This window comes from Labrus bergylta, chromosome 7, assembly GCF_963930695.1.
Source record: "Labrus bergylta chromosome 7, fLabBer1.1, whole genome shotgun sequence".
Lineage (NCBI taxonomy): Eukaryota > Metazoa > Chordata > Actinopteri > Labriformes > Labridae > Labrus > Labrus bergylta.
Genome location: NC_089201.1, coordinates 25035456 through 25060485, shown reverse-complemented (window position 1 = coordinate 25060485; position 25030 = coordinate 25035456). Strand labels below are relative to the sequence as shown.

Below are 25030 nucleotides of genomic sequence, written 5' to 3'. Positions count from 1 at the left end.
TATCATTTTTCCCACTTTTAATAACTCAGCGTTATGAAGTACATATACTATTCCAGAAAAATATTGTGTTAAAGATATTTAAAGGGTATAATACAACCGATAGCTGCTGTTATAATTGATCTACTTTATACAAAGAGTTTTCCGTTCTTTCTTTTTTTCAAGTTAGTAAATCTCAGTTTTTTATATATTTAAGATGTGTTATTAGCTATTACGTACTCGCTCATATTTCACAAGTACAGGGTATACAATGACTGTGTAGGCTGACAATACAGTAACCTGCAATAAATGACACTTACCTGAACACACTGATGAGACGGAGAACCCCTGAAGATTATTCTTCAATTCTCTTTTAGTGGTGTATAGTGAATTTGCGATGAATTGCTTAAGCAGTGTGCTTGTATAAATACAGTTGCATAGTTATAAAATGTAATTCAATTTTTCATTTTTTATTGCACAAATAAAAGAAAAAGACCAATGAAACAACATGATGCTAATATTTATTAAAGAGGAAATAAGAAACATGGTTCAATACAATATACAAATTCTACCTCCTTGCCGCTGAACATCAGAGGAAACTGGAAAGTGTTTCTAATTTTCTTTCATAGTTGACTGTAAAATCTCATGGTGCTTTCTGAATCACAAGTAGGTTAAGTGTTCTGTAAGGGTTTACATGTAAGTAGAGATTAACTTTGTGTTTACAGTTGTGCACAGTGCTACAAATAACTGTAATGCATTTCAGATTGTAACACCGATCGGTACATGTTTAGCTGAAATATTTTGAATTCCACATGTGATACGAAAACAGTCAGTCACACCCTCTTAGTCCTGATCCCTCCCTCCTGCCGCCTTTTTCACCCCACCGTCCACCAAAACACCGAGTAGGTCTCCTTCAGCCAATGAGATTCCTGAATCATTGGGCGAGTGTTGCTGATTGGTTTCTTGTTGCGATGATGCTGCAGTGGAAACTGTGTTCATGTTATTGCTCAACCCGCCATTGGTGCCCCCGTTGCTTGCCCTCGTGTTGGCACTAAAGTTCCCATGGTTACTAAAATTACTGTGACTTGTACTGTTACAGAGACTTCCTGTTGTGCCAGTGCCGTTGGTGCTTGTTGCATTAATGCTGCTAGAGCTGCTGTTGGGATTACTGGGATTTGCTGCTGCTGTGCGAGACGGAGGAGTGAACGAGAACACCCTTTCTCCTCCGCTTCCTGTTGCCCGAGCACTCAGAGGTCCAGGTTGGCTTTCGCCTGAGGGGAGGATGTCCAGCGTTAGGCGGGGATGTGGAGGTCGGCGAGACAGCAGGCCATGCCCGGGTCTGAGTTTAGATATTGGGCAGAGTTCAGGTGGGGGGTCGGGAAAGGAGAAGGTAGGAGCAGTTGGAACCCCGCTATCCTCACTCAACCAGGGGAACGCCGACGATGGAGGTGGAGGGATGTGGTTCGGGGTGTCGGGAGGCAGCATCTGTGAGTTGGCCATTGGATGAGCAAGGGAGGTGCAGCTGCGGTCCCACTCATTCTGAGGTCGCCGGGCAGGTCGAGGGCGAGGCACTGCAGGGGGGATGCAATGGATGGGTGTTTGCGGGCAGCTGTAGAAACCAGGTCTCTCATACAAGGGAATGGTGGAGAAGGCATAGTCTGGATCTCGCTCTTGGTTCAAAGGCTGGCGGGCTGACTCTGGGTGCAGAAACAGTGGGAAGCGTTTGTGCGGAGCTCCAGGGCGGCGGCGCAGCAGAGAGACCCGGGTGGAGCGAGGAAAATTGGGGGACTGTACACCGAGAAGACGACCCAGCCCTCCAAGCAGCGGAGTGGAGTAGTTGGCTTCCTCATTCTCTTTTATTTGCCCCAGATTGGATTGAAACTCCATCTCCTCCTTGGGAACACTAGTTTGGATCAAGTAGATGGTTGTGTGATGGTTAGCAAAAGCACCTAATAAGAATTGTCTGAAAGAAGAAAAAGAAACATTACTGAACCTGATATCCAGGGCTGAGCCCATAAAGGAGGGTTTGCGATGTTCAGCGCTGGCAGCTGTGTATGGAGGCTGAGGTTCAGATTCATTCCAGTACATATCCCTCTCCACCAGCGGAAGACTGTCATACATGTCATCCACAGACAACAAGGACACCTGAGAGACAACGGAAACCAAAAGAAGTATATCGACACCGCCTCTGTCTGCATGAGATTCTTTTTCTAAGCGTTGAGAAATAAAATCAAACCTGTAGATTGCGATCAACAAGCCAGTTGGTTTCAAAGTCATCATCATCTTCACCAAAAGGATTTATGAGCTGCTCAGCCACCTAAAACCATGAACAGAAAACTGATGTACAGTAGCTTGGTAATGGAAAAATGAATACAATTTCTTGCACAGTATAATAATAATAATAATAAAAAATAATAACTCTATTTATACAGCTGTTGGACTCAAACTGCAAAGGCTTGGTCATCTTTTGTGACAGGTCGAGCTATGGGGACCACTGTTAGGGCAATAAAAAATTCTTTGCGTTAAAAGCCTGGCAGCAGCATTTTTAATTAATTGCAGTCTTTGGATGATCTGCTTGCTGATGCCAGAATAAAAAGCATTTTAATAGTCGAGTCTATTTTGGTTTACTGTGTCAGTTGAGCAAAGCAAGACTGCATAATTTAAGTCACCGATGTCAAAAGATTGGTCTGATAAAATGCCAAATAGACTCATTGGGGGAGAATTATTAATGTAGCTATAGTGCTGGAGCCAGAGGGAGCAGCAATAAGAACTTCAAATTTAGTCATTTAGCTGTAGAAAGGTTTTGACATCCAGCTTTTAAATAAGTGGTGCCAGGTTTTAACGATTCTAGATTCCCTGACTTCAGTGATAAAATGGTGACAAATCCATTACATTTTGTGAGTGAAGTAAACAAGAAACTGCTCACATTACTCTGGTGAGGATTGGACAGGCTGTTCAGACAGAGGACCAGTCACAGCTTTTACTGATTTAATCAAGATTCCAGGGTTATTATCATGATTAGCAATGAGCTGTGAAAAATATGTGTTCCTTGCTTCTTTGACTTTACACTGGTGCATAAACATTAAGTGTTTAAATACATAAACGGAAGAACTTTGTTCTTCATATTCCACTTCCTCTCTGCCTTCCTACATTGACCCCTTAAAAACCCAGATTTCCTCATTCAGAGGGCGGTTTTAGCTTTTAGTTTCTGATGGTGGAGCCATGTTTGCTGCTAACAGGAAATGTGTTTGAAGCAGTAAAAGCTCGACAAAAGCTGGGAATAATCAGTGTAGTGAGTTTGTGGCCCAGAGAAATGAGTGGAATATGGAAAAACACAGCCCTGTGGTCAAAGACAGCAAAATCAGCCAGGTTCACAGCATCCGCACAGAAACCTTGAGAGATCACAAGAACAAGTGTTTGTCGTTGTCGGTTGTGACTCGGAAGTATCAGCATAAATTCCTTACCTTCAGCCAGCCAACATAAAAGAAGAACTGCAACAGGGTGAAAACAGGCAGGTAGAAGTCCACATCATGACCAGGGTATCCCTGAGCTGGATCCAAGAACTGGCGACCAATCAGACAAGCCAGGAAGAAGCTGTAGACTGCCACTGTCACCACCTACTCAAACAAACAGACAAGTCAAGTCTGGAAGTGTTTCAACACGAGTATATGATTATTGTTGTACCACACATACTCAGATTCTTTATAGCCAAACTGGTATCCTCATATTTGTTAAGCATTTATTTCATGACAATTTTTCTTTTCATAAGAAAAGTTTTTAAGTTATTTATGACTAAATTAAGCTACTGAATTTTGTTCCACCAACAAGGCATCAACTCTAGTTCTAGCACATTGTATCAACAAACCTGAGTGTAGACAAGAGGCAGGCTGATCCAGTCATAGCCGTACAGCTTCATACACTTTGCCCGCAAACTATTCAACTCCTGAATAGAGAAAAAAAAGGACAGACATAACCAATTTACAACAGTGCTTTAGAGTTTAAATGGCAGCAGAGAGACAGAGATGTTCAGGCTCTAGACCTTTAGACCTACAGTGAGAATGGCAGTGAGTGCCACGTCATTGTTGATGCGGCCCTCGGTCCTAGCCCTCAGAGCCAAACTGACAAACCACATGCAGGGAACCCAGAACTTGTTGTGGGGAGAAGGCAAGTCCTCTAGGTTTTTCAACTCCTCTGAGGTCATCAAACCTGTGAAATGGCGTATTGAAAGGGACGCAAGGCAAAAAGACAAAAAGAGACTACAGTTGTGTCCAGGAACACCATTCTTTGCTGTTTCCTTTAAGACTTAAAAAAAAAATGCAAACAGATCTAGCCGCTTTGGATGCACTAACAAGTGTGACCTTGGATGGTTTTATTGACAACAGCTTACCTGCCTGCACCAGATGCTCCATGGTGGGAAACCTCTTGTAGACGGCAGTGCTGACAGAGCGGTAGATAAGCACACCCGAGAGATTTGCGTAACGCATCAGAGTTCGTCGGGTCAGTCTGGAGGGCTCATCGGCTCCTTGAACATGACCACCTACTAATGCCGCCAACCGGTCTGGCCAGGGGACGTTCTCAAACTGGCCCCACCAACGGGACACAACCAAGGTTACATAAAAACCTGTCAAACAAACAAACAAGTAAAGAACTGTTTTTTTATGGATTCCATAGATATTATCTTCAATGAAGGTGAAGATTTATAGCCATTAAAGTCTATTATTTGGATTAACCTTGAAGTTGAGAAATTGCCAACACTCACCCAGCACAAAGGACACAGGGATGAGCTCTGCGTAACGGTCACAGTATAAAGACAGCTTCTCAAACAGCCTCCTCTGGACATCATTTAAGACAAATCTGGTGAAGAAAACATACAGTTCGACTTTAAAATTGTGGCTAAATCATACTTCGCTATATCTGCAGACTGGATGAGCTAAAACAAATACTGATGTAGTTCATAATGACTATACCTATAAACAATACTGAAGAAGTAGTACAGAAGAGTGAAGATGACGAGCTCTCTGTAGAGAAGTTTATAGATGCTACCCTTCCACCGCAGAAGCAGGTGGAAGAAGGTTCCCAGACCTGCGTCAGCAACCCTGCGAGAGTACGTTATTGTCATTGCTGCCTGCTGGCCACCTTGTTCGGTGACTGGGAAGTGACATGAAGTAAAGCAGTGAGGTGTTTTTCTCTGCGATTCCTCTTAACTCAACATCCTCGATCAACTTGGATCTCATACAGCCAATGTGGTCACATTACTACAATGAGAAAGGAAAACAAAACAGAGTGAGGTATTTCACATATGTTCTCTCAGACTTGGTTGGATACAAACCTAGTCTGATTCACAATCCCATATATAAACAACTCAAAAATATTTTCCTTTTTCAACACACTTGAAAACACAAAAAAATGATAAATATCAAGTTCTCTCAATTTACATTAAAAAAAAAAAAACAAACACGAACTGACCTGAAGAAATATTCGCAGTGTCTGCAAAAACCAAAAACAATGCGTAAGGCTCCCAAAAGTTCAGTTTAGGCAACTCTTCTCGTGGTTGCTTACCGCACACTGGGAAGAAATCGTGGTGCCTCAGCCGCTGTGGCTGGAGACGTGGAGAATGTGGGATAAAAAGGAAAGCAGGAAAGAAAAGAGAGAGAGAGAGAGAGAGGAAAAAGAGAGTCCTACACCTCCGGTCACTTGATGTGTTAATCTGTTTTCTGCAACAAAGCTGCATTGTGAGCGCAGGTCCTGTTAATCTGAACAAATCTGAGGACAGCAGTGCACCAACACTGCACAAAAATAGCTTGTCCAGTGCTGAGTCTTGAGTTCGGATTTTGGAAGTATGACTCTTATATAACCAATTTGAGCAACTTGTCGGACAATGTGCTTCATAATTTAGTCTTAAGTTTTTTTTTACCTTTGAACAGCTCCCACCCTTTCATTATATTGTCATTTTTCTGTTGTCTTTAAGAGGGCATGAAAGTTATTTTCCCTGTAGAGGATCATGGAGTATTGATTCAGGGATACCTCTTGATCAGGTGAGACTGTGCGACACCCCTCTGTTGGAAAAAATGTGTAGAGCTTGGCTCTTACTGACCAGAAGGTGTTAGTGATTAACCCTTCCTGCTAACCAGAAGACCTACAGCAGGGCGAAGTGCTGACAACCTGTTTTACATTGACAAAGCATTGTTTCAGCAGTCTTAACTCATTTTTGAAGCCCTGGAAACCGCTGAGGATTGGTTTTGAACACTTTGGTGAGTATATTCTCTGCAGTGTTTTCTTTCCTTTATTCTACACAAATGTGTGTGTGTGATACTTTACTCTTGATATTGTAAAAAAGAGAGACACTCTTTTAGTGTGAGAGCCAACAAAGACAAAGTGTGACCTCCTGCAGATCTGTAGCATTCAAGTTCATGTAGTTTAAACATTGTGGTGGTCCTCAAACTTTTTGAAGAGTCTGAGGTTTGTCAATGAGCTCTTAAGCTTTCATGTGATTTTAAACAGCAGTGTAACTTCTTCTATGCATCCACAGGGCATCAGGATCATTGTGAGACGCTCAAAGCATTGGACCAAGTATTTTCTGATGACCATATGAGAGTCATGGATGCTTTTGAGGGAATTCACACTGTCCAGATTTCCTCTTCTCCTCCATCTTCAACAAAAGTCAGCCCAGGATATGAAGTCCTGAGAGCGGGGAGATCTGGAATAGCGGTTTATTCCTCCACAGTCTTTTATGGTACACCTGAGGTCCTGGGACGGTCTGCTCCAAGACAAAAGTCCAACAGGGAAATAGAGGGGGAAGGCTGTGTAGTTGGACGGTGAGTGTCAAAACCCGAAACACCTGAAGCATGAAAGATGTGCTTATTCCGACCTATGTGTGGATTTTATTTGTTAAAAGGTTATTCTGTTTCCTAGGGTGTAGAGCCAGGTTATTTGACTGATACTTAATTACGTGTGGCTACCTGTGGTACATAATCCTCTAATGTTTGATTCCACCACACTGGTAACACCACCTGAGTAGAAAGATAACGTTCCTTTAGCAGAAGTATTCAACAACAAAAATCTTCACAGATGGGGTTCTGTTGGACATTATGCACAGTTTGACTCCTGTTTTAAGAAATCAAGGTAACGAGATCACAGTCTTTTGAGGATCGTTGATGTTTTTACACCTGATAATGTTACGGTAACAGCCATGTGGTCAAGTTGTAAACTAGCAAACAGAAGTCTATTAAGTGTTCACACGGTGGCCATTTTCCTCTGACATCAGAAGCAGGATGTGGAGCTCAAACGGGACATTACATCATATTTCAGTGTTTCGGGTTATCATTTCTGTAGCCTGATTGATCAGTAACTGAAGAGACAATGAACAGACAACGTCCAGAAAAACACAAGGGATGTTTCAAGTTAAAAAAACACATCTGATAATCCTAAAGCTACAAACAACACCATTAGCAAAAAGTAAAGTTATGTTTATTATTATTCAATGCCTGAAACCTACTGAAGGTGTTCTCCACAGCAAAGAGACACTGCTTGAGTGTCAGAAGAAGACAGGATTAGATTTTTTTTTTTTTAATCTATAAATAAAATATTATATTTCTTAGACGTGAACAATGAATAAGAGGTAGGCTACCGCTTTGTCCACTGGAGGCGTCCAGGAGCTTTGAATGTGTTGCATTACCTTGAAACATGTCCTCAGTTCCCCCTTGATGTTTATTATCTCGTTTCTTTTAATGCATCCAAGGAATGGAAAAGATGTAAAATGATGAAAAGTTAGAAACCGGCAACTGTGGATCAGTGGTTGGTGGTAGTTCATTGTCTTTCAGTCGGAGGGAAGTCCTTTTATGACTTACTATGGCTGTGGGTCAGTGGTCATCTCTCAGGAGTCGGTTAGGGGTTCGATCCCCAGCCCATGCATCCAAGTCAAAGTTTTTTTTGGGCAAGACACTTAACCCCAAATAGCTCCCCTTTGAATGTGCTTGGAACATGCTGATGGGAAGTTTGGACCTTAATGTTGACGCGTCTGCCAGCAATATAATAAAGTGACATGTTGTGTATTAAGGGGGCTTGAGGGGTCAGAAGACTATAAAGTGCCATGCAAGTCCAAGTACATTTACCGTTTACAACCATTTAGCACTACAACATTATAACAGCCTGTGAGCTGTTACCTGAGTGTTCAGTCTGGCAAAAATATCTGCTATGTGAATATTGTAAACATATAGTCACCACATACTCCCACAAGGAATGTCTACGAATCTGCCACAGACAAAAAAGGTTTTCAACTTTTCCAGGCCTGTCACAGAACTGTAGGAGAATAACAATGATGTCAAAGATGAGCAGTTCTGTTGTTAAAACCACACCAACCCAAACTATGGTCTGCTTAGAAAAAGGAACCTAACTTAGAAAAACTCGTCATCGTTACAGTTTAGCTTTCTTGACTGAAAATACTTGTTCTTGGCTCTGAAAGCTGAATTCTTCTTCACACAGCTATGAACGTTAAAAACAACGCCTGAAGAAAAACGTTGTATGAAACTGCTTGGTCACACGACTTTTAGGACATCTCTCTTTAAGTTCTTAATTGCGATTAATGGAATTACCTCTGAGTAGATCTTAACATTTGATCTGTAGGTGTCCATTTTTAGTTAAAGCAACATAACTTTAAGGTTATGTCGCTTTTGTCGCCCCCCTTGTGGACAAAGTGTAGGCTGTATCTCTTCGATGAGCTCTCACTTTAAATGTGACACAATTCTCCTCATTTTTTAATTAAATGTCTAGTATGAAACTTTGATTTGGCTGAAATTAAAAAAAAAAAAGCTGTTTTGGTGGTTGCTGTTAATCATCTGACTCCTACCCTGCAGGAAAAAACGGTCCTAACTGTAGTTAAATTATTAGTCTTGTTGCAAATAGTTGTGTTTGATTTTTGGCTCCTATAGATGCATCATAATTAATTTCAGTCGTTTTTTATTACAAGCTTAAATTACCTCACATAAAGCTTCAAGAGAATAATGTTAAGGTTTAATATATTAAGGCTACATTTATATGGGTGTGCAGAGCTTGGCTCACACAACATTTTAGATAATAGCAAACATTATGGTGACAACATCAAAATGTATGACCCAGTAGTTAGTTAGTGTAACCGGACTGCCAATGTTTTCTCCCGTGCCTCGGTCAGGGCGTGGGGTGGGAGTGGATGCTCTGTCATGTGACCGGTGTGTGTGTGCGTGTGTGTGTGCGTGTGTGTGTGTATGTGTGTGTGTAGCCTACTGAGAGAAGAATGAGAGCAGAATAAGAGCAGACACACTCGTTTCGTTCGCAGGAATACAAAAAAGACGGACACGAGAAGACTAAAAGTGACAGACATTGCTTTAAAGGTGTGAAAAAAGCTGGTTGTTGTTCTGTCACTATCACAGCCTCTGCTGCTGCTGCTGCTGCTGTTGTTGTCGGCTGTCTACGTCAGCGTCCGCATTCCTCCGCCGTGATTTAAAACAGCTGAGATAAGTTAACAGAAACCAGCTGACTTTAGCACAGTTAGTGAAACATTTATTAATTCAAAAGAAACACCTGAAGGACATTGAAGGAGAGAAGCGGAAGCCAACAAGGAGAGAGGGTTATCTGCTGTCCTGGACACTGACTGGGTAAGGGCGGATACTGTGTGTGTGTGTGTGTGTGTGTGTGTGTGTGTGTGTGTGTGTGTGTGTGTGTGTGTGTGTGTGTATATGGGGGGGACGTACTGGTATTAAAAAGTTATAAATGTTTCTTATAAAGTGGCAGAGGGTCCAAAGGGTTTCACTTACAACTTAGTGGGAAAACATGTTTCATTAGAACTGTGAAAGAGTATTATATCTTATTTCTGTTGTCAAAATGATTATAAGCTTATAGTTTGAAAAGTAAGTGGGAAACATAAATGATCTTTATATAAATATGTCATATTATATTAAAACTCTTTTGCATCCTAATCCTTGCCATGCTCTAGTCTAGTTAATATAATTACTTGTAATAAGCTTAGCTTGCTAAAACTTGTGCAGTTTCAATAGCCCTTCAGTGAGTACTACTTTTTGACCAGTGCATCATCTGGGCTAATGACTGATTTGACCACATTACAGATATGAAACATAGGCAATAATACCCACAGCTTCTTGAATAACATACAACTGGCCGATTGATTCTTCTCTGACTGATTTCATGTTCATCATGAGAGGCATTCCTGGAATTACAAAACTATTATATAAATGGCATTATTTGTAAGTGGCAATGTAAAAGATTAAACTTAATTGTTCCCATTTAGGAACTGCATCTAATTTATTTGAAAAGCTTACTTACATATGTAGACTAAAACATACACAAATTAATATACAACTACACCAATCCTTTATTCTAAACTGTCTATATAGCAACCTAATTGAATGGATGTCAAATCTCTGTGCCCTCACTGACAGCACTGATAATATTTCTGCTTATGTGAAGGTTGGTAGATCTGGATCCAGAGCCAGACTCCAGGGTGGAGGTAGGAGGTCAGGCCCGGCCCACCTCCGGCAGAGATCATGGCAACCTCTCCCGGCTTCGTAGCTCCTCGCTGGAGATCAAAGAGAAAGAAATCCGAGAAAAGGGCTCAGAGATCCTAAGGGAACAGCTGGACGCTGCAAAGAAGGTGTTGTAGCCTACTTTATGCTGACAAAGAATTGTTTGACTTGGAAAAAAAAAAAAAAAAAAAGAGTTGACATTGCAAATTGTGCTTCCTTGTTAATATGATTGTGACATGGTTTACACATTTCAGGAACTGAAACTAAAGGACAGAGAGTGTGAGCGTCTTGCTCAGGTCAGAAATCAGCTGGAGCAGGAGCTGGAGGAGCTGACAGCCAGTCTGTTTGAGGTGAGCAGTAATCATGGCTCTCTGATCAGTGCTCTGTCATTTTCACACATGCCTAAAACACTCAATTTACAACAATAGAAAATTGGAAATAACACTTGAGACTCAATATGGAGAATATGTAGCCACTTATTGTTTGGCATTTTAGAACAAACTTGTTTTTTTGTTGTATAAATAATGCATATACATGTATGCAAAAACACTTAAGCTACCTATACTTAAAAATACATTAATTTAAACATATATATCTATGTATATATACAGTATATAAATTACAGTTTGTGCAGCAAATATTTACAACAGAGATTGTTCAAATCATGTGTTGATGTTTCAATGTTAATCACATCAGGAAGCTCACAAGATGGTGAATGAAGCGAATGTCAAACAAGCTGGAGCAGAGAAGCAGTTAAAGGAGGCTCAGGGAAAGGTATGTGTGAAGTTCTTCCCGGTATTGAGAATCCATGAGCTGGGTGATTGTATTTATTTATTTTGATGACCCTTTGTGCCAGAGGTGGGGGACTCGAGTCACACGACTTGACTCGAGTCAGACTTGAGTCGCAAATTTGAGGACTTGAGACTTGCTTGACTGACAGTGATAAATGACATGACTTGACTTAGACTTGAGACAGATGACTTGAAATGACTTTGTTTTTAGGACTTAAATTTTGCATTTTTCAAGTGGGGATTTTTTTAGGGGTGGGGGGCATGATGAGTGCAATGCAGAGGAGCGCACGCAGCATACCAGCAGCAGAGGCTAGGCCTATGCAACAGGCACTCAGGGCGCAATCACACTGGCAATCTGTACTGTGCCTATAAGCACGCTTCACCCCATGGACGAGCACAGGCACGCAGGTACACAACGCTGACAGCCTGCATTATGGAGAAATCGGGGAGTGTTCTGTCTGTGTCTGACTAACACTCAAAAAAGCCACAATGTAGCTTTCATGTTCTCTGTGTTGTTCTCCGATGTGCGGACGCGGACGTGCCTAATTTCTTATTTTTATTTATTTATTTATGGCTGTATCTGATTAAAATGACTCAAAACAAGAGTCAGTAAAGTAGCTGTCATGTTCTCAGTGTTGTTCTCCGATGTGCAGGTGGGACTCGCTGCGCGTCCCTTCTGTCTTCAAATAGACTGCTGCAGTATTCTATGTCGAACATTTTAGACTAATTGGATGTCACAACTAAAGTTCCTTTCATCACTTTCTCAGTATTTCATTTATACTGTGTGTTCCTCCCAGATTGATGTTCTACAAGCAGAGGTGACGGCGCTTAAGACTCTGGTATTGACGTCGACACCTTCTTCACCGAACCGCCAACTGCATCCACAGCTGCAGTCTCCAGGAACCAGGGGAGCCCACAAACACGTTGGCGGTCACATCCGTAACAAAAGCGCGAGCGGCGCGTTTCCACCTTCATCCGGAAAACCAGAACCTTCCTCAGTTTCCATTCCGCATGCGACCAAAGAGGACCGAGAGGTTACTTGGATGAAGTTCATGAACATGTTTCTCTGCTCTTTTGAGTGTGTTTCTGACACTTTGGACATGTGCTATTCCTGTTTCTAGACTTTATTCCTGTTTTCATTCTCTCTTACCTCTTGACTTGATCCAAGTTCTCTTCGTGTTTTCTTTTTTCTCAGTACTAACCTCTCCCTGACTTGTTCTTCCTCCCTGTCTCTGGTTCGCTCTCAGCCTGCTGTTCCTGCTCTTCTCTCTCTGATTCTCTGCCTGGTTCCTGGCCAGTCTGTCAATGTGAGCTTTGACTCTTACTGGCAGCAGCAGGGAGAAGGGCTAGCTACTGACGGCAGACAGGTAACTGCATCACTTCCTCCGGGCCTGACTGGAATTAGCTGCTGGCAGATTGATCTTTTTCTTTGTAAGTTCTGAGCTCTCATGGGACAGTAAGCAAGTTTTCCTGCTAGCGGGCCGGCTCAAGGCATAGGGAAATAGGCGGCCATCCAGGACATTTTGAATGTAAACCAACTAACAGGTGGTCACATCCCCAAAACTCTCCTGCTGCTCCACTCAATTCAGCCTTACTTTGCTGCTCTCTCTCTCTCTCTCTCTCTCTCTTTCTCACCTGCTCTCTGACACTCCTCTTACCCCACACTCATTACTCCAGTACTCCACGCAGTAGAGAGGAGAGATTGTCATTGTATTGAGATCCTGGCAGAAAAAAACAACTCAGTCTCTCTGATTGTTTTAAAACAAGAGTGAGTTAAAGACGCTTCCCCCCTGAAGTAACTTAACCAAATTGTTAATTAATAAGATAAAAGCTTCATCGTGACCGTAGGTGCGATGTTTACTTAGTGTGCCATTAATGTGTGGTCGCCCAGAATAGCCTACTTACATGCGATCTATACAGATGATGATACCATCATGCATTTAGCACAGGCGAAAGTATTTTTCTACAACTGCACTTGTGTCCTTTCTGACATCTTTATTGAACTGTTTTTGAACCATGCATTGAGAGGTGAAGCCGGGTAGCGTAATTATTGAGGGTGATAGTTTGTGTTCTGTTTGCAGATGGACTCAATTCTGTACGCCGAGTTTTTGACGTGGAAGGAAAAGTCAAGTCTAGACCGTTCCTCTGCCTTCTTGAGTCGCATCTACAGAGAGGACATTGGACCCTGCCTCTCCTTCACAAGATCTGAGGTCACAATCTCACTGCGCTTTCTGCGTCATGTGTTCATACTTCACACTTCAAAAGCTGTTTTAGCATGAATCATTGTCGTTGTCCACAGCTGTCGCAGCTCGTGCAGAGTGCAGTGGAAAACAACTTACTGACCATCGAGCCTGTGGCCATGTCAGCGTTACCGATGGTGAAAGCCTCAGCTGTTGAGTGTGGAGGCCCGAAGTGAGTGATCACATCTATATACCAACTTTGATCCAGTTCTCCTCTCACCATTCACTGCTAAACTCTTACCTGGATTTGTATTCTCCCTTGATGATTAATGGTGAAGCGGAGGTTTTTCAACTGTCTTAGCACAAATCTGAGAGGGGGTTAAATCAACCGGCACATTTCTAATCACTGTCTGATACCTAAATATTTTTCTTCCAGTGGCTTTAGGGCTGCAATAGAGACGTAAGTCATTTCAGAAAACAATCACCTATTGAGCTTTTTTTTTTTTTCACTAACATCTGTAACTGGAGCATGACTTAAACTCTTCCTTAATCTTTAACTTTATAATCCCGACTACCTTCTGCATGTGTTTGGGTGTCATTCTAATGAAGCCTTGAACATCTTCCTCTTTCAGTGACTAACTTTCTCTTATTGTTCACTACCTTTTATTGTGTGTTCTCATGAAGTATTTTTTGAAGTCGGCAGACAAAGGATTCATTGTTGTCACCCGATAGTCTCCGTAATAACACGATGATGATATACCCTGTTGTGTGTAGAAAATGTGCGTTGAGTGGCATGTCGCGCCTGTGCCGACACCGCATTAAACTTGGAGACAAGGGGAGCTACTATTACATTTCCCCGTCCAGTCGAGCACGGGTAACTCTCACTTTTTCTTTGTGACCTGCATTAAATACACTGCTGAGGCTGCTGCTAAGTGTTACTATATGCAACCTTGTCCTTGTTCCTCCCTTCTAGATCACGGCTGTTTGCAATTTCTTTACTTATATCCGCTACATCCAGCAGGGCTTGGTGAGACATGACGGTAAGTTAAAACACATATTTGAAATACTTCTGATTTTTTTCTTCGTATGGATCACTTTTGCAAACAAGGATTCCATTCAGTGCCGCTGACATGTTGTATCTGTTTGTTTTTCCTCATGCAGCGGAGCAGATGTTCTGGGAGGTGATGCGTCTCCGTAGAGAGATGACTGTGGCGAAGTTAGGTTTCTACCCCACAGACCAGGGCTAGAGGACACTGATCATTCCACTAAAACACCATGCAAGACTTGTGAGTCTGTGTTTAACTGGTAACAAGCAGGTCGAGGATCATTTTTCGCTGCAGAGGTTGTAGAGAGCAGGAGAGGCCAATCAACAAGGGAAGCAGACAATGTTGTGTACCACTATTATGCAATAAGACAAAGAATTTAACCAGCACAGACTATAGTTCAGCCCTTGTGTGAGCTTCTGCCAATGGAAGGAGAATTGTTTCTGCTTTGGAGTTCCTACAACTTGTCGAGGTTAAAAACAGATTCTGTGTATCATTTACCAGGCAAAAATGAGCACAATGAAAAGTTGAAGCAGTGCAGAGTTTCTTACCTCAAATATTACATACTTCAAGAATTATGTAATGCATTGATTGTTGTTATTCATGTGGCTTCCTCAGAATAATTAATGGATGTGTTTTTTTTTTAAATTTTACACTCATGCTCATTAGCATTACGTAGTTATTTTTTTGACTTGACTTTTTGTCTCAGCATGGCCTTAACATCGTTGATGCATTGTTGCACTTCCTCTTCTAGATGCCTTGTATAAAAACACAAAATGAAACCGATGCAGCCTCTCGCAAGAAACCGCTTCATGTTAGCCCGACCTGTGCTTAGTAATCGGATGTATCATTAATGAAATAGTAATGACACCACACCTCCCTGTTCAATATGGTTTCACAGTAAGTCAGAAAAAGAACAAGCTTTAACACAAGTGATGCAATACACACAACAGATGCCATTGTATTTTTTGCATGTCTGCAGAACAGTATGTGTTTACAATAAAAGCCATAAATATGCAGTAAATAGCCATAAATATGCAATGTATTTTGATTGTACCTCATAGTGTAGATTGATTACAACCACCCCCCCCCCCCCCCCCACCTCCAAACAGTTTCTTGAAGGTAAAAATGAAGGCTTTACAGAAAGTGCAATATCTGCTTCTTAGCCCTCTTTTTTTGGGGCCTTGGGGATCCTGACCCCAGAGTACTGGTGAATAAATGTGTCTCTGGTGTAAACGCTCCATTAAAGACGAGCCAGTGGAGTCTTTGTCACCTTTGTACTGTGTGTGATTAATTGGTCTTTGAACAGAATCTGATAGCAGAGAAAAGGACCTGCTGGTTTTACTGTGTTGTCGGGTCTTTATTGACTTGTAATTTACAAACAAGGACTCTTGGAGTAAGTTAATGTTAAACCTGTGCATTGATACAGAGATGTGGATTCAGATTAATTCAGGTCACTGCCAGGAAGTGACTGTTTGCCCTAACAAAAATAAAGCTCTCAAACCCACATTACGCACTGTTACCTCACAGGTTTGTAAGCAGGAATCAGGGCAGTGGCACTGAGGGACACTAAGATCATATCCTGCTCAGAGGGGCTTTAAGGTATGAAAATCTGTTTTTGGTTCTGACATTCCAGTAAGATTTTAGTTTCCGGATAGAACGGTTTTATGTAAGCTTGTTATTCTATTTTTATGGCTTTATCATACAGATTACCACCTTAAAAACAGTTTGACTCACCGAATAAGAAGTGACATACTGGGAGTCATGGGACAAAAACAGTCTGCCAAGTGAGCAGGAAACCACATGGATACATTTAATATAAAATAGTTTTCTACAGCGTGGTATAAACAAAATATTCCACCACTATAGACAGTTTGAAAGATGTCCACATATAACTATTATAAGAAGAAAATATACTGAAGACAGTTAGATATATTCACTTAACTCGAAAACATTTCAACAAAAGTGGACCAAATTAACTTTGCCCCTGACAACACGCTGCATTTATTAACTCTTCTTTCTTTGGGAAGTATCTGAAAAAGAAGATATCGTTGTTGTGACTTAAAAAGACTTCACAATTACAGATTTGTTTCTTATATTTTCACCAATACAACACAAGTTAAAGAAGATATTTTTACCAGAACTTAACATGCAGAGCTAAAGTTATCAGAAAGTGTTTGTTTGAAGAAATAGTTTAGAATTTGTTGCCGCTTTAGTAAATAGTTCTACAGTATTGGTATCAAAATTTCAACCTGGATGGTGCACTTTGAATATATTTCTCTCTTCAGTGACTCACCTTCGATAACAGAACATGATCAGCAGCAGCACAGCCACACCACCGATCACTACAATCACTGCGGTGACCACAGAGACAGCTGACTGCGAGAAGGGCTCTGAAGAAGTGCATAGAAACATAAAAAAAACGTAACAAAAAGAAGACATTTATCACCAAACAAGGAAATGATCTGAACAGACCTGAGCAGATGAAGGAGCCTGGTGTGTTGAGGCACTCCAGGTTTTGTTGGCAAAGAGAACTTTGTTCTTCACATTCATTAATATCTGCAACGGTCAAAAACAGTCGTCAATAGGTTGTTGACTTTTTCACTCGCAAGGGTTGTTATTCACAAACTGACATTTGTCTTTTAGTTGAATCAAGTTGTAAAAAGCGGACAAAGCAAGTTAAATTAACCACAATTCAGGAGCTATTCTGAAGCGTATTGTTGACATTACATTGTTCCCACTTTTCTTTTCACAAGATTATTTTTAGCATTAAAGAAATCTCCCTTATTTTGGCTCTAAACATACAGTATGTAGTATCTGCGTTTAGGGGTCTCTCAATTGAAACAATAAAGAAGATTTAAAATTATGACGTGAAGAAATGTGGGATCACGGAAGTTGTTACCAATTTTCTCGATGAGAGTCTCGATGTGACTCAGGCAGTTTTAGCTTTCACAGAAGAGGTCATCTTTTTAAGTTTTATTCAAGTTATGAACAGTTTATTTTTACTCGTACTTAGAATCATTTACGCTAGTTAACATAAGCAGTTTGCTGACATCCCTCTCAGTTGAAAAAGTATCACCTGATCATCGGCATGAGAGACCACTATGCATGAACTTCATCATGCAACAGTTTAAGTTCACATTGAAATCTTAACAATGGTTTGTGAAATGGTGTTCTGCACACATTAACAACATGTATGTTTTTAGAAATACCACAATAAGTATTGTAGTCTTGCCCATGCCTTATTTTAAGTTTTGTACCTTCACATGTGGGGGGTTTGGGGCTCCACTGCTGGCTGTTAGGATCACACTTGACAGATGAAGATCCCAACAGTTTGAAGCCAGCGCGACACTGGTACAAAATCGCCGAGTCACAGAGGAGAGAGTAGCCGGATTGAATCCTGGGAATTGGCCCACAGCTGGGGTCTGCAAGAGAGACATCAGGCATGTTGATGGTTGTAAACACAACCGACAAACTCAAGGTGTCTCCTTTTCAGCCTCCTCACCTGTGTCAGGTTCTTTCCATGGGCTGATGTCGAGTTTGGAGATGAGCGGGTGTGAACAGGCCAGCATGTCCTCTGGTCTCTCCGTACGTGAGAACGGGTCAGCAGGGACGTGAGTGATGTGGCTGTTGTCACAAATGATGCGGGACAGAGAAACGGAGTGGAGGTGTCTCCTCTGGGTGCTGGTGAACAAGCCTTCCCTCTCCCACCAAAACCTTGTGAGACAGAGACAGATTACGATTGTTCCACCTTGCTTCATCGTGGTCATAATTTCACACCAGCAGTCACACAGGGTATTTTGTTTTTCTTACCTGTCCCCGTCCCTCAGTGCTCTGAATTGTCTCGCCAGCAGGCAGGACAGCAGTGGGCCGACTCGACCTCCAGGTAGAGCGGGCTCAGAGATGGCCCCTACCCACACATCAATATTGTGTGGTGTCCCATACAGGAGCTGGAGTTTGTGAGCCAAGGTGAAGTTACTCAAAATTTCAGCCAGTTCAGATGTAGTGTTGGGAACAGAGAGGCTGCAGAACTTTCTCCATGAGCAGTATCCTGATGTGTGAGATGGGACAGGCAGCAGGAGATTAAAGGTGAAGCAGGTGAGATAATGATAGGAGGGCTTTAAGAAGAAATTTCAACCATGGTGTCTGATCGGATTGGACTATTTCATTTCATTTTTTGTTTGTTCCGAACATATCAAAACACACAATGTTCACAGAAAAAAAAAAAGATTCACAATTTATCGCAATCCATGTTCAAAAAGGAGCAGGGAGAAGAATAAATCTTATAGAGTCAGTATATTATCTGTGATGGATTACAGTGTACACCTTGGTCCCTTAAGACGTTAAATCCTGGGATTACTCTCCTCTGTTTTTTAGGCCAAAAAAAGAAAGAGAGGTTTTACTGCAAGTGGCACGGCCCTCTATTTCATAATTTCTGGAAAAGGCTTAACTCTCTTTATAATGAAGAAATACAAATCTTTTTGTCGTTATTTTTTGTGCTGAATCATTCAGACAAAGCGTTATCTTTGAAAAGAGTCCTACAAAAAACTCTTTACCACGCTTTCCATATAATCAAAGGGTTGATATATTTTCAATGGATCAAGCCTCGACCCCTACTGTTATGCTCTTCAGAAGGTGTCACACACTTTCTTTATAAATTCTGCACTCTACAGTCTATGTTTTGCATCTACACGCTACAAGGGGAGCTCTCTTTTTTACTAAAACACGTTTGTGGTACTCAAAGTTCTGAGGAAGACGTTTCTATAGGAAGATTAAGTCTTCCAGTTGGTAGCCTATAAGCTTGGGCATAGTCTCCCAATGAGCTTTAGGACTTGGGACTTTGTTGACTCTATCCCAAAAGATTACAAAGATTGAGAGTGTTCTTTAGTTTCCTTATTATTTCTATAGCTCGCTAACCTCCACCAGCTCTCTTTTTCTTTTTCTCTGTTGCTTTGAGAGGCTCCAACATATTTATTGTGCATGCTGAATGCAGGTCAATAAATCAGCTGAGTAAAAAGGCCTCAAACGTCCCCCCCATAACCCTTATTATTGTGCTCTTATATTGTAAGTTTAGCACTTTAGAAATTAGGAAGAAGAATTTACCCTACTGTAAAGTGTTATGTATCACGCTCTTAGTATTTTCTGTAATGTGTCAAATGATCATTTTAAGCATCTTGGGATTGGGGATCTGAACCACAGTTTTTGAAAGTCAACAGATGCATCAGAGGAAGAAGGATAGTACCTGGCAGGCCGTGATCGCGGCCTCTCTGAAGGTTAAGGGCCCCGAGGTCCAGAGGCATCCCGCCTTGTGCCTGAAACAGCCTTTCTGTCAGCTCCTCCACCATCATTTGACCTGGTGTCTGCAGTTTGGCGGGAGACAGCAGCAGGCCGCGCAGGACAGGGTCTATACCACCTGACAAAAAAAGAGAAAAACAAGCAGAAATAGAAAAAAATAGAAAAACACTAGCAATTACAATGTACTGCATGGAAGCATGGTTGTTTACCTTCCTGTATAACCCTCCAAGAAGCAAACAGTGAGTGGTGCAGAGGCAGTGGGGCATGTTGGGAGTCAGTAGTGTATCCTGGTCCCAGCCTGTTTACAACAGGATGCACTGTCACATGGGCAAATCGAAATGCAGCAGCCGCAAAGGCGTTAGCAATGCTGGGATCCACCTCGGGATTGTAACCCTCATAGGGTGGCATCAGATGAGGCATGGTGATCTCACCGAGGACCAGCGGTAAGTAGTGGTTCCAAGTTAGGATCTGGAATGATAAAGGCAGCAAGTCCAAGTGCTGGGAGAGCAAACATAGGTATATACGATCAGATGTCTAGTTGAAGCTGCTGCTGATACCTGATGAATGGCTCCCAAAATCTTGCGGGCTTCCTGATAAAGGGTGTCAGGACTCCAGTGAGGGTTGAGCAGGTGCAGCTCTTTTACCAACCGGTTGTGCTCTCTCAGAAACAGCGTGTGCAGGGCGATCATTCCCAGATGCTCATTGGCTCTTGAATCACCTGTGAATAATTAATCATTACAACTCCAGTGAAGCCTCCAGAGTACAGAAAGCTCAATACATTGACTCACTCACCAGCATGAAAGCAGGATGTGGTATTCTTCTGATGCGTCGATCTGTCCCACTCCCCTGAAGTGGTGGAGTTTCGAGGGCCACATGGGTCCAGGTGAGCCTGCAGGCGAGGCAGGAATGGCATGTAGGCGAGCTCCTGGTCCAAGTGCTGGGAGTTATGGGCCATCATGCCCAGAGGAGAGGAGTGGTTTCTCAGAGCCGAAGCCAGGCTGGTGGAGCTGCCATACACCATGCTTGCATCTACAAAGGAGGTGATGGCGTTGAGCTGCTCTCGCTGGCGGTGAGATAAGATTCCAGAGACACAGCTGGGAGCAGAGCGGAAGAAAGGCATACAGCTCTGGATGCCATAGCGAGGATCTGATAGAGGGATCTGGAAAAATAATGACTCTCAATGGTTCTCTTTGCATTAACTGTTCGCAGCTCATTGAAAATGCTTTGGAAACACCACCTTAGTATTACGTTAATAAGTGTTGCTGGTTTTTCAACATTTGATAGAAGACTTTTGCTTAAAATGTAGGAGTACTCAAAGATAAAAGGAAGGGGACAGAAAACCTAAGCAACCCTGAGAAACACCTGACCTCAAGAACTGCTGTTAATGTTGTGCTTTGCCTCTGGTCACTTCCTGTCAGCACCTGTGTGTCCAATCGGACTCAAAGCTGATCATTTGCTCTTACTGACATTGTTCCCTTTTTTCTAGATCCTTGCTTGTGTTGTTCTTACTCTCTGATGTACGTCGCTTTGGATAAAAGCGTCTGCTAAGTGAATTGTAGAATGTAGAATGTAGTAACATGCACCTGTATGGGGAAGCAAGGTGTGTCCCGACTGCAGGTGCGTGTGCAGTCAGCTCCGTTTCTGAACGAAGCTGTACTGGGGCTTTGAGGTGTCAGCACTATGTCATGGTCTATCCACTGACCCCACTCGACCAGCAGGTGGGACAATGTGGAGTCTAGAGAGATGTTGTCATTGTGAGTGAACAGCACCTCCTGAGACACCAGCCGCACCTAAACAACAGACATATTTTCTGAGTTACTGGAGCTGACACAACAGGGAAGAATTGACTAGAGCTGCAGGACTCTTACCGGAGGCAGAGTGGTGTTATGGTAGGTGTGCTCTGGATCCCAGCCTCTGGGCATTCCCCACTCATCCTCATACTCTGGAGGCAGCCAGCGGGAGTAAGGGATGTTTGCAGCCCCCCATCTGGGATGCCTTCTGAACACCAACAGAACAGAACAGACACAGCTAAAAAATACATTTCTAAAAATAAAAAAGCTGGAAGAAATGGCTCTGTAGTTATGTGCTATGTGTGTGTTTTTAAGAGGATTTAAAGTCAGTTGAAGATGCCTTAAAGAAAAAAAAGAAACCTAACCTACACAACAAAAAGCAGAATTACCCCTGCCCCCTCATAAGTTACAAAATGATAATACAAAATGATTACACATTTTTAGAGTAGATAGAGTAGAAAACTGAGAGAGAGAGAGAGACTTGGGAATGACCAGAAAGTAAGGAGCTGTAGATCAGACTAGATCTCGGCCATGCTTTAGGACTATAGCCTCCTAGGCCATGACCTAATGGCTATAGGCCCCAGGAATTTTCCCCCCAAAAAAATATTAATGTGAAAAGATTTCAAAGACTGTAAATTTTAGAAAAATACAATTCCCAAGAAAGTTGACAATAATTCCATCCTAAATTCCTGAAAATGTGCACAAATTCACAATGGAAATTGTTCCCAAGAGTTCCCTAAATTTCCGGACATGTCCTTAAAGTTTACAAAAAAATCTGCAAAAAATCCCCAAATGTTCTACATATATTCCTGATTGATATTTCTGAAAGTCTCCAAAAAAATTGCAAGAAAACATGTTGCAAAGTTTCAGAATATTCACGAAAATTCCCCAAATCCCTAGGAAAATTCCCAGATATTTACAAGGGGGAAAAACATCTGAGAGTTCCTGAAAACTCCCTGGAAATATTATAAAATTGTAACTTGCAGTTTCCAAAGATTCCCCATTAAAGTTTCTGAAAATTTGATGGGAAAATTTTCATAATTCTGCTTGACATTCCAGGTAAAGTTTCCAGGTAAAGTTTCCAAAGATTCATTGGAATTTCTGGAAATGCCTGGGAAAAATTCAAGGGATCTCTTAATTTGCAACACAAATTCCAAAAAGTTTCTGAGAATATTTGCCAAAAAATGTCTAAATAATTCCGTGGAAAATTCCCCTGAAAGTTACTGGGATAATTCCCCCAAATTCATAGGAATGTATGCAAAAATTCCCAACAAATAAATTTGAAAGTTTACACAAATTGACAACAAAAATTCTTAAAGGTTTTCAAACATTCCAGACAAAACTTCATGACAAAATAATGAAATTACTGGGAAAATTTCCCAAGATTCCAGAAAAAAAGTCCAAAGATTCCCATGAAAAGTCCGCAAAATTTCCTGGAAAGTTTACCAAAAAATTCTGTTTAAGATAAAAAAAAAAAAAAATCCAGATTAAATTCCCAGGAATTTTAATGAATTCTCATACTGTATATACCACCAGTGAACCCTGTAATCAATCAATTCTTTTATAGTGTGTTAAGCACTTGCCTGTTGTTGCACTCTCCTGTGAGGGATCTGTAGCGATTTGATAGACAGTCAGTGTCACAGCTGGGTCTTTGAAGCTCAGTGGAGCAGCCTGTCGCCTGCAGCAGGTTCTCCACATCTCCTTCACTCAGAAGCTCTTTAGAAATATACAGTGTTATTCAGCTATATAAAATATATAAAATCATATTAAATAATCATCAATCCTTAATAAAAACAAAGAGAAAATGACAGACTTGGGTCAGAGAGGAACAATCTCCAGGAATCTAAAGATGCTTGAACTGGATTTTGACTATTTTGTGGCTCTACTGGTTGAAAGAAGACATTTTGTGAAAAATAGGATCCCTGTTTGTTTTGAGTATCAAATACAGAAAAGCTACGAGCTTCTGGTGTTTTATATTGGGATTAAATATTTAGAGAGTCAGTAAACAGCAGAACATTAATCTGTTACCCAAAATATACAGTATTATACATAATGCGAAATGTATAGAGGGACTGGCATGAAAGTGAAGTACTACACGAGTTCCCTAATGCAGGAACATATCTTTGTGTTGCATGTAAAGCTGTTCAGTACCATGAGGACTTGGTATCGTCATAGTGTGGGTGTAGACCATCTCTCTGATCAGCTCCACTGTGTTGTCCAGCAGTTCGGCAGCCCAGATCTGTGTCCTGGTTCTGGCTTCAGTCTGTTTAAACTGAGCCAGCAGGTCATTGGGTCTTAAAGCTCCTTCGGACAGAGACTTCTTCACCCTGGAAACATTAAACGTTTTTTTTTTTATCAATTCCATGACGCTAAGAGGAAAATTATATTGGATTTTTTTTCTATTCCAAAATATACCTTAGCACACAAGTTACTTGTACCTTTCACTTGTGCGTGCATAAGCCGCATCAGTCAGCTTGATCGCCCTCTGAAGAGCCTCCTTCACAAACACAGAGCCTGGATACACAGTTTCTGAAACCCCTAAAAAAAGGAAAACAAAGTTTGAAAGTCACCTCAGTACCATATCTCACTTGTTAATGATCAAAATGAAATCCTACCTGAGTTGTTCTGAGAAACTGCATCCATTGACGCATGCTCAGAGAAGGAAAGTAGGATAAGAGCCAGTCCAAGCAGACAGACGGACACCTGAGATTCAAACACCTCACTGAATATCTCAAGAAAAGTTGTACTTTAACCTGCTGGACTGGTAACTCATTAAAAAAAAGAAACAACTCACCATAGGTGCTCTGTCCATCTAGAGCATTTAAATTGTTCCGCCCAGAGAAAACCAATCACGCTTATAGCATCTTGCTGCTTTGCTGACCCTAACTCATTTTGAGAGACAACCGAGGAATATGTGTGCAAGCCTGTCCGTGTGACTCCAAGCATCTAGGATGCCATTTATACACTGGCAGCAAAGCCAACAGGTATGTGCAGAATCCCCTTATCTGTCCTCTTGGTGACAGGAACCCAACATCAAACACTGGACTCACTGCCTCAACCTAATACCCTTTCAAATCAAATGTACTTCTGTCCTCTCAGCCACGATGAAAACCCTCTGTCATATTTGAGTCTGTCAAATTAAATTAAACTATTCTACCCATCCCTGCTAAGAAGAGAGAATGAACATCTTTGTTGCAGTTGAAATATTGAAAAGTGAAGCGACTTTATTGCATATAAAAGTTGAGAATTAATAACATCGCCAGGCAGATGGATTACATTTCTTATTCATTTTTTTCTTATTATTATTTCATGATAAGTATGTCTGTGTCTTTGGCCTCTCTGTGATCTTCACTACATCAGCGACACAGACAGGCAGAGGGGAGAATTCTGTGAAATGATCAAAAAGCAGGGATGAGGATGAAAACAGGGCAGGATCCGAAA

The 25030-nt window shown here is 41.6% G+C and overlaps 3 protein-coding genes across 4 annotated transcripts; 1 reads left to right on the top strand and 2 right to left on the bottom strand.

Annotated features, from left to right (window-relative positions):
• Positions 1–580: 580 nt before the first annotated feature.
• On the bottom strand, positions 581–5588 carry best1 (bestrophin 1). Its single transcript, XM_020658770.3, has 10 exons — positions 5443–5588; positions 4944–5231; positions 4736–4830; positions 4364–4597; positions 4028–4182; positions 3842–3919; positions 3441–3593; positions 2213–2293; positions 1970–2121; positions 581–1879 (listed from the first exon to the last, which is right to left on the bottom strand). Exons 2-10 carry the CDS (start codon positions 5093–5095, stop codon positions 820–822), a joined length of 2160 nt encoding a protein of 719 aa, XP_020514426.1. The 5' UTR covers positions 5096–5231; positions 5443–5588; the 3' UTR covers positions 581–819.
• A 3883-nt stretch (positions 5589–9471) lies between these two features.
• On the top strand, positions 9472–15757 carry rab3il1 (RAB3A interacting protein (rabin3)-like 1). Its single transcript, XM_065957144.1, has 10 exons — positions 9472–9605; positions 10435–10618; positions 10745–10840; positions 11187–11264; positions 12079–12315; positions 13363–13491; positions 13581–13693; positions 14236–14335; positions 14435–14501; positions 14623–15757. The coding sequence occupies exons 4-10, from the start codon at positions 11199–11201 to the stop codon at positions 14706–14708; spliced, it is 798 nt and encodes a 265-aa protein (XP_065813216.1). The 5' UTR covers positions 9472–9605; positions 10435–10618; positions 10745–10840; positions 11187–11198; the 3' UTR covers positions 14709–15757.
• A 535-nt stretch (positions 15758–16292) lies between these two features.
• epx (eosinophil peroxidase) lies at positions 16293–24569 on the bottom strand. Of its 2 annotated transcripts, XM_020658977.3 has the most exons (17): positions 24384–24569; positions 24205–24292; positions 24028–24127; positions 23741–23916; positions 23173–23305; positions 21668–21797; positions 21383–21589; positions 20592–20958; positions 20357–20517; positions 20009–20267; positions 19747–19917; positions 18318–18555; positions 18010–18221; positions 17765–17929; positions 16980–17063; positions 16801–16897; positions 16293–16537 (listed from the first exon to the last, which is right to left on the bottom strand). In XM_020658977.3, the coding sequence occupies exons 1-17, from the start codon at positions 24399–24401 to the stop codon at positions 16480–16482; spliced, it is 2664 nt and encodes an 887-aa protein (XP_020514633.2). In that variant the 5' UTR covers positions 24402–24569; the 3' UTR covers positions 16293–16479. The 2 variants fall into 2 exon arrangements, with proteins under 2 accessions (XP_020514633.2, XP_065813209.1); XM_065957137.1 differs by lacking the exon at positions 24384–24569 and having other exon boundaries at positions 24005–24127; positions 24205–24253.
• Positions 24570–25030: the final 461 nt, after the last annotated feature.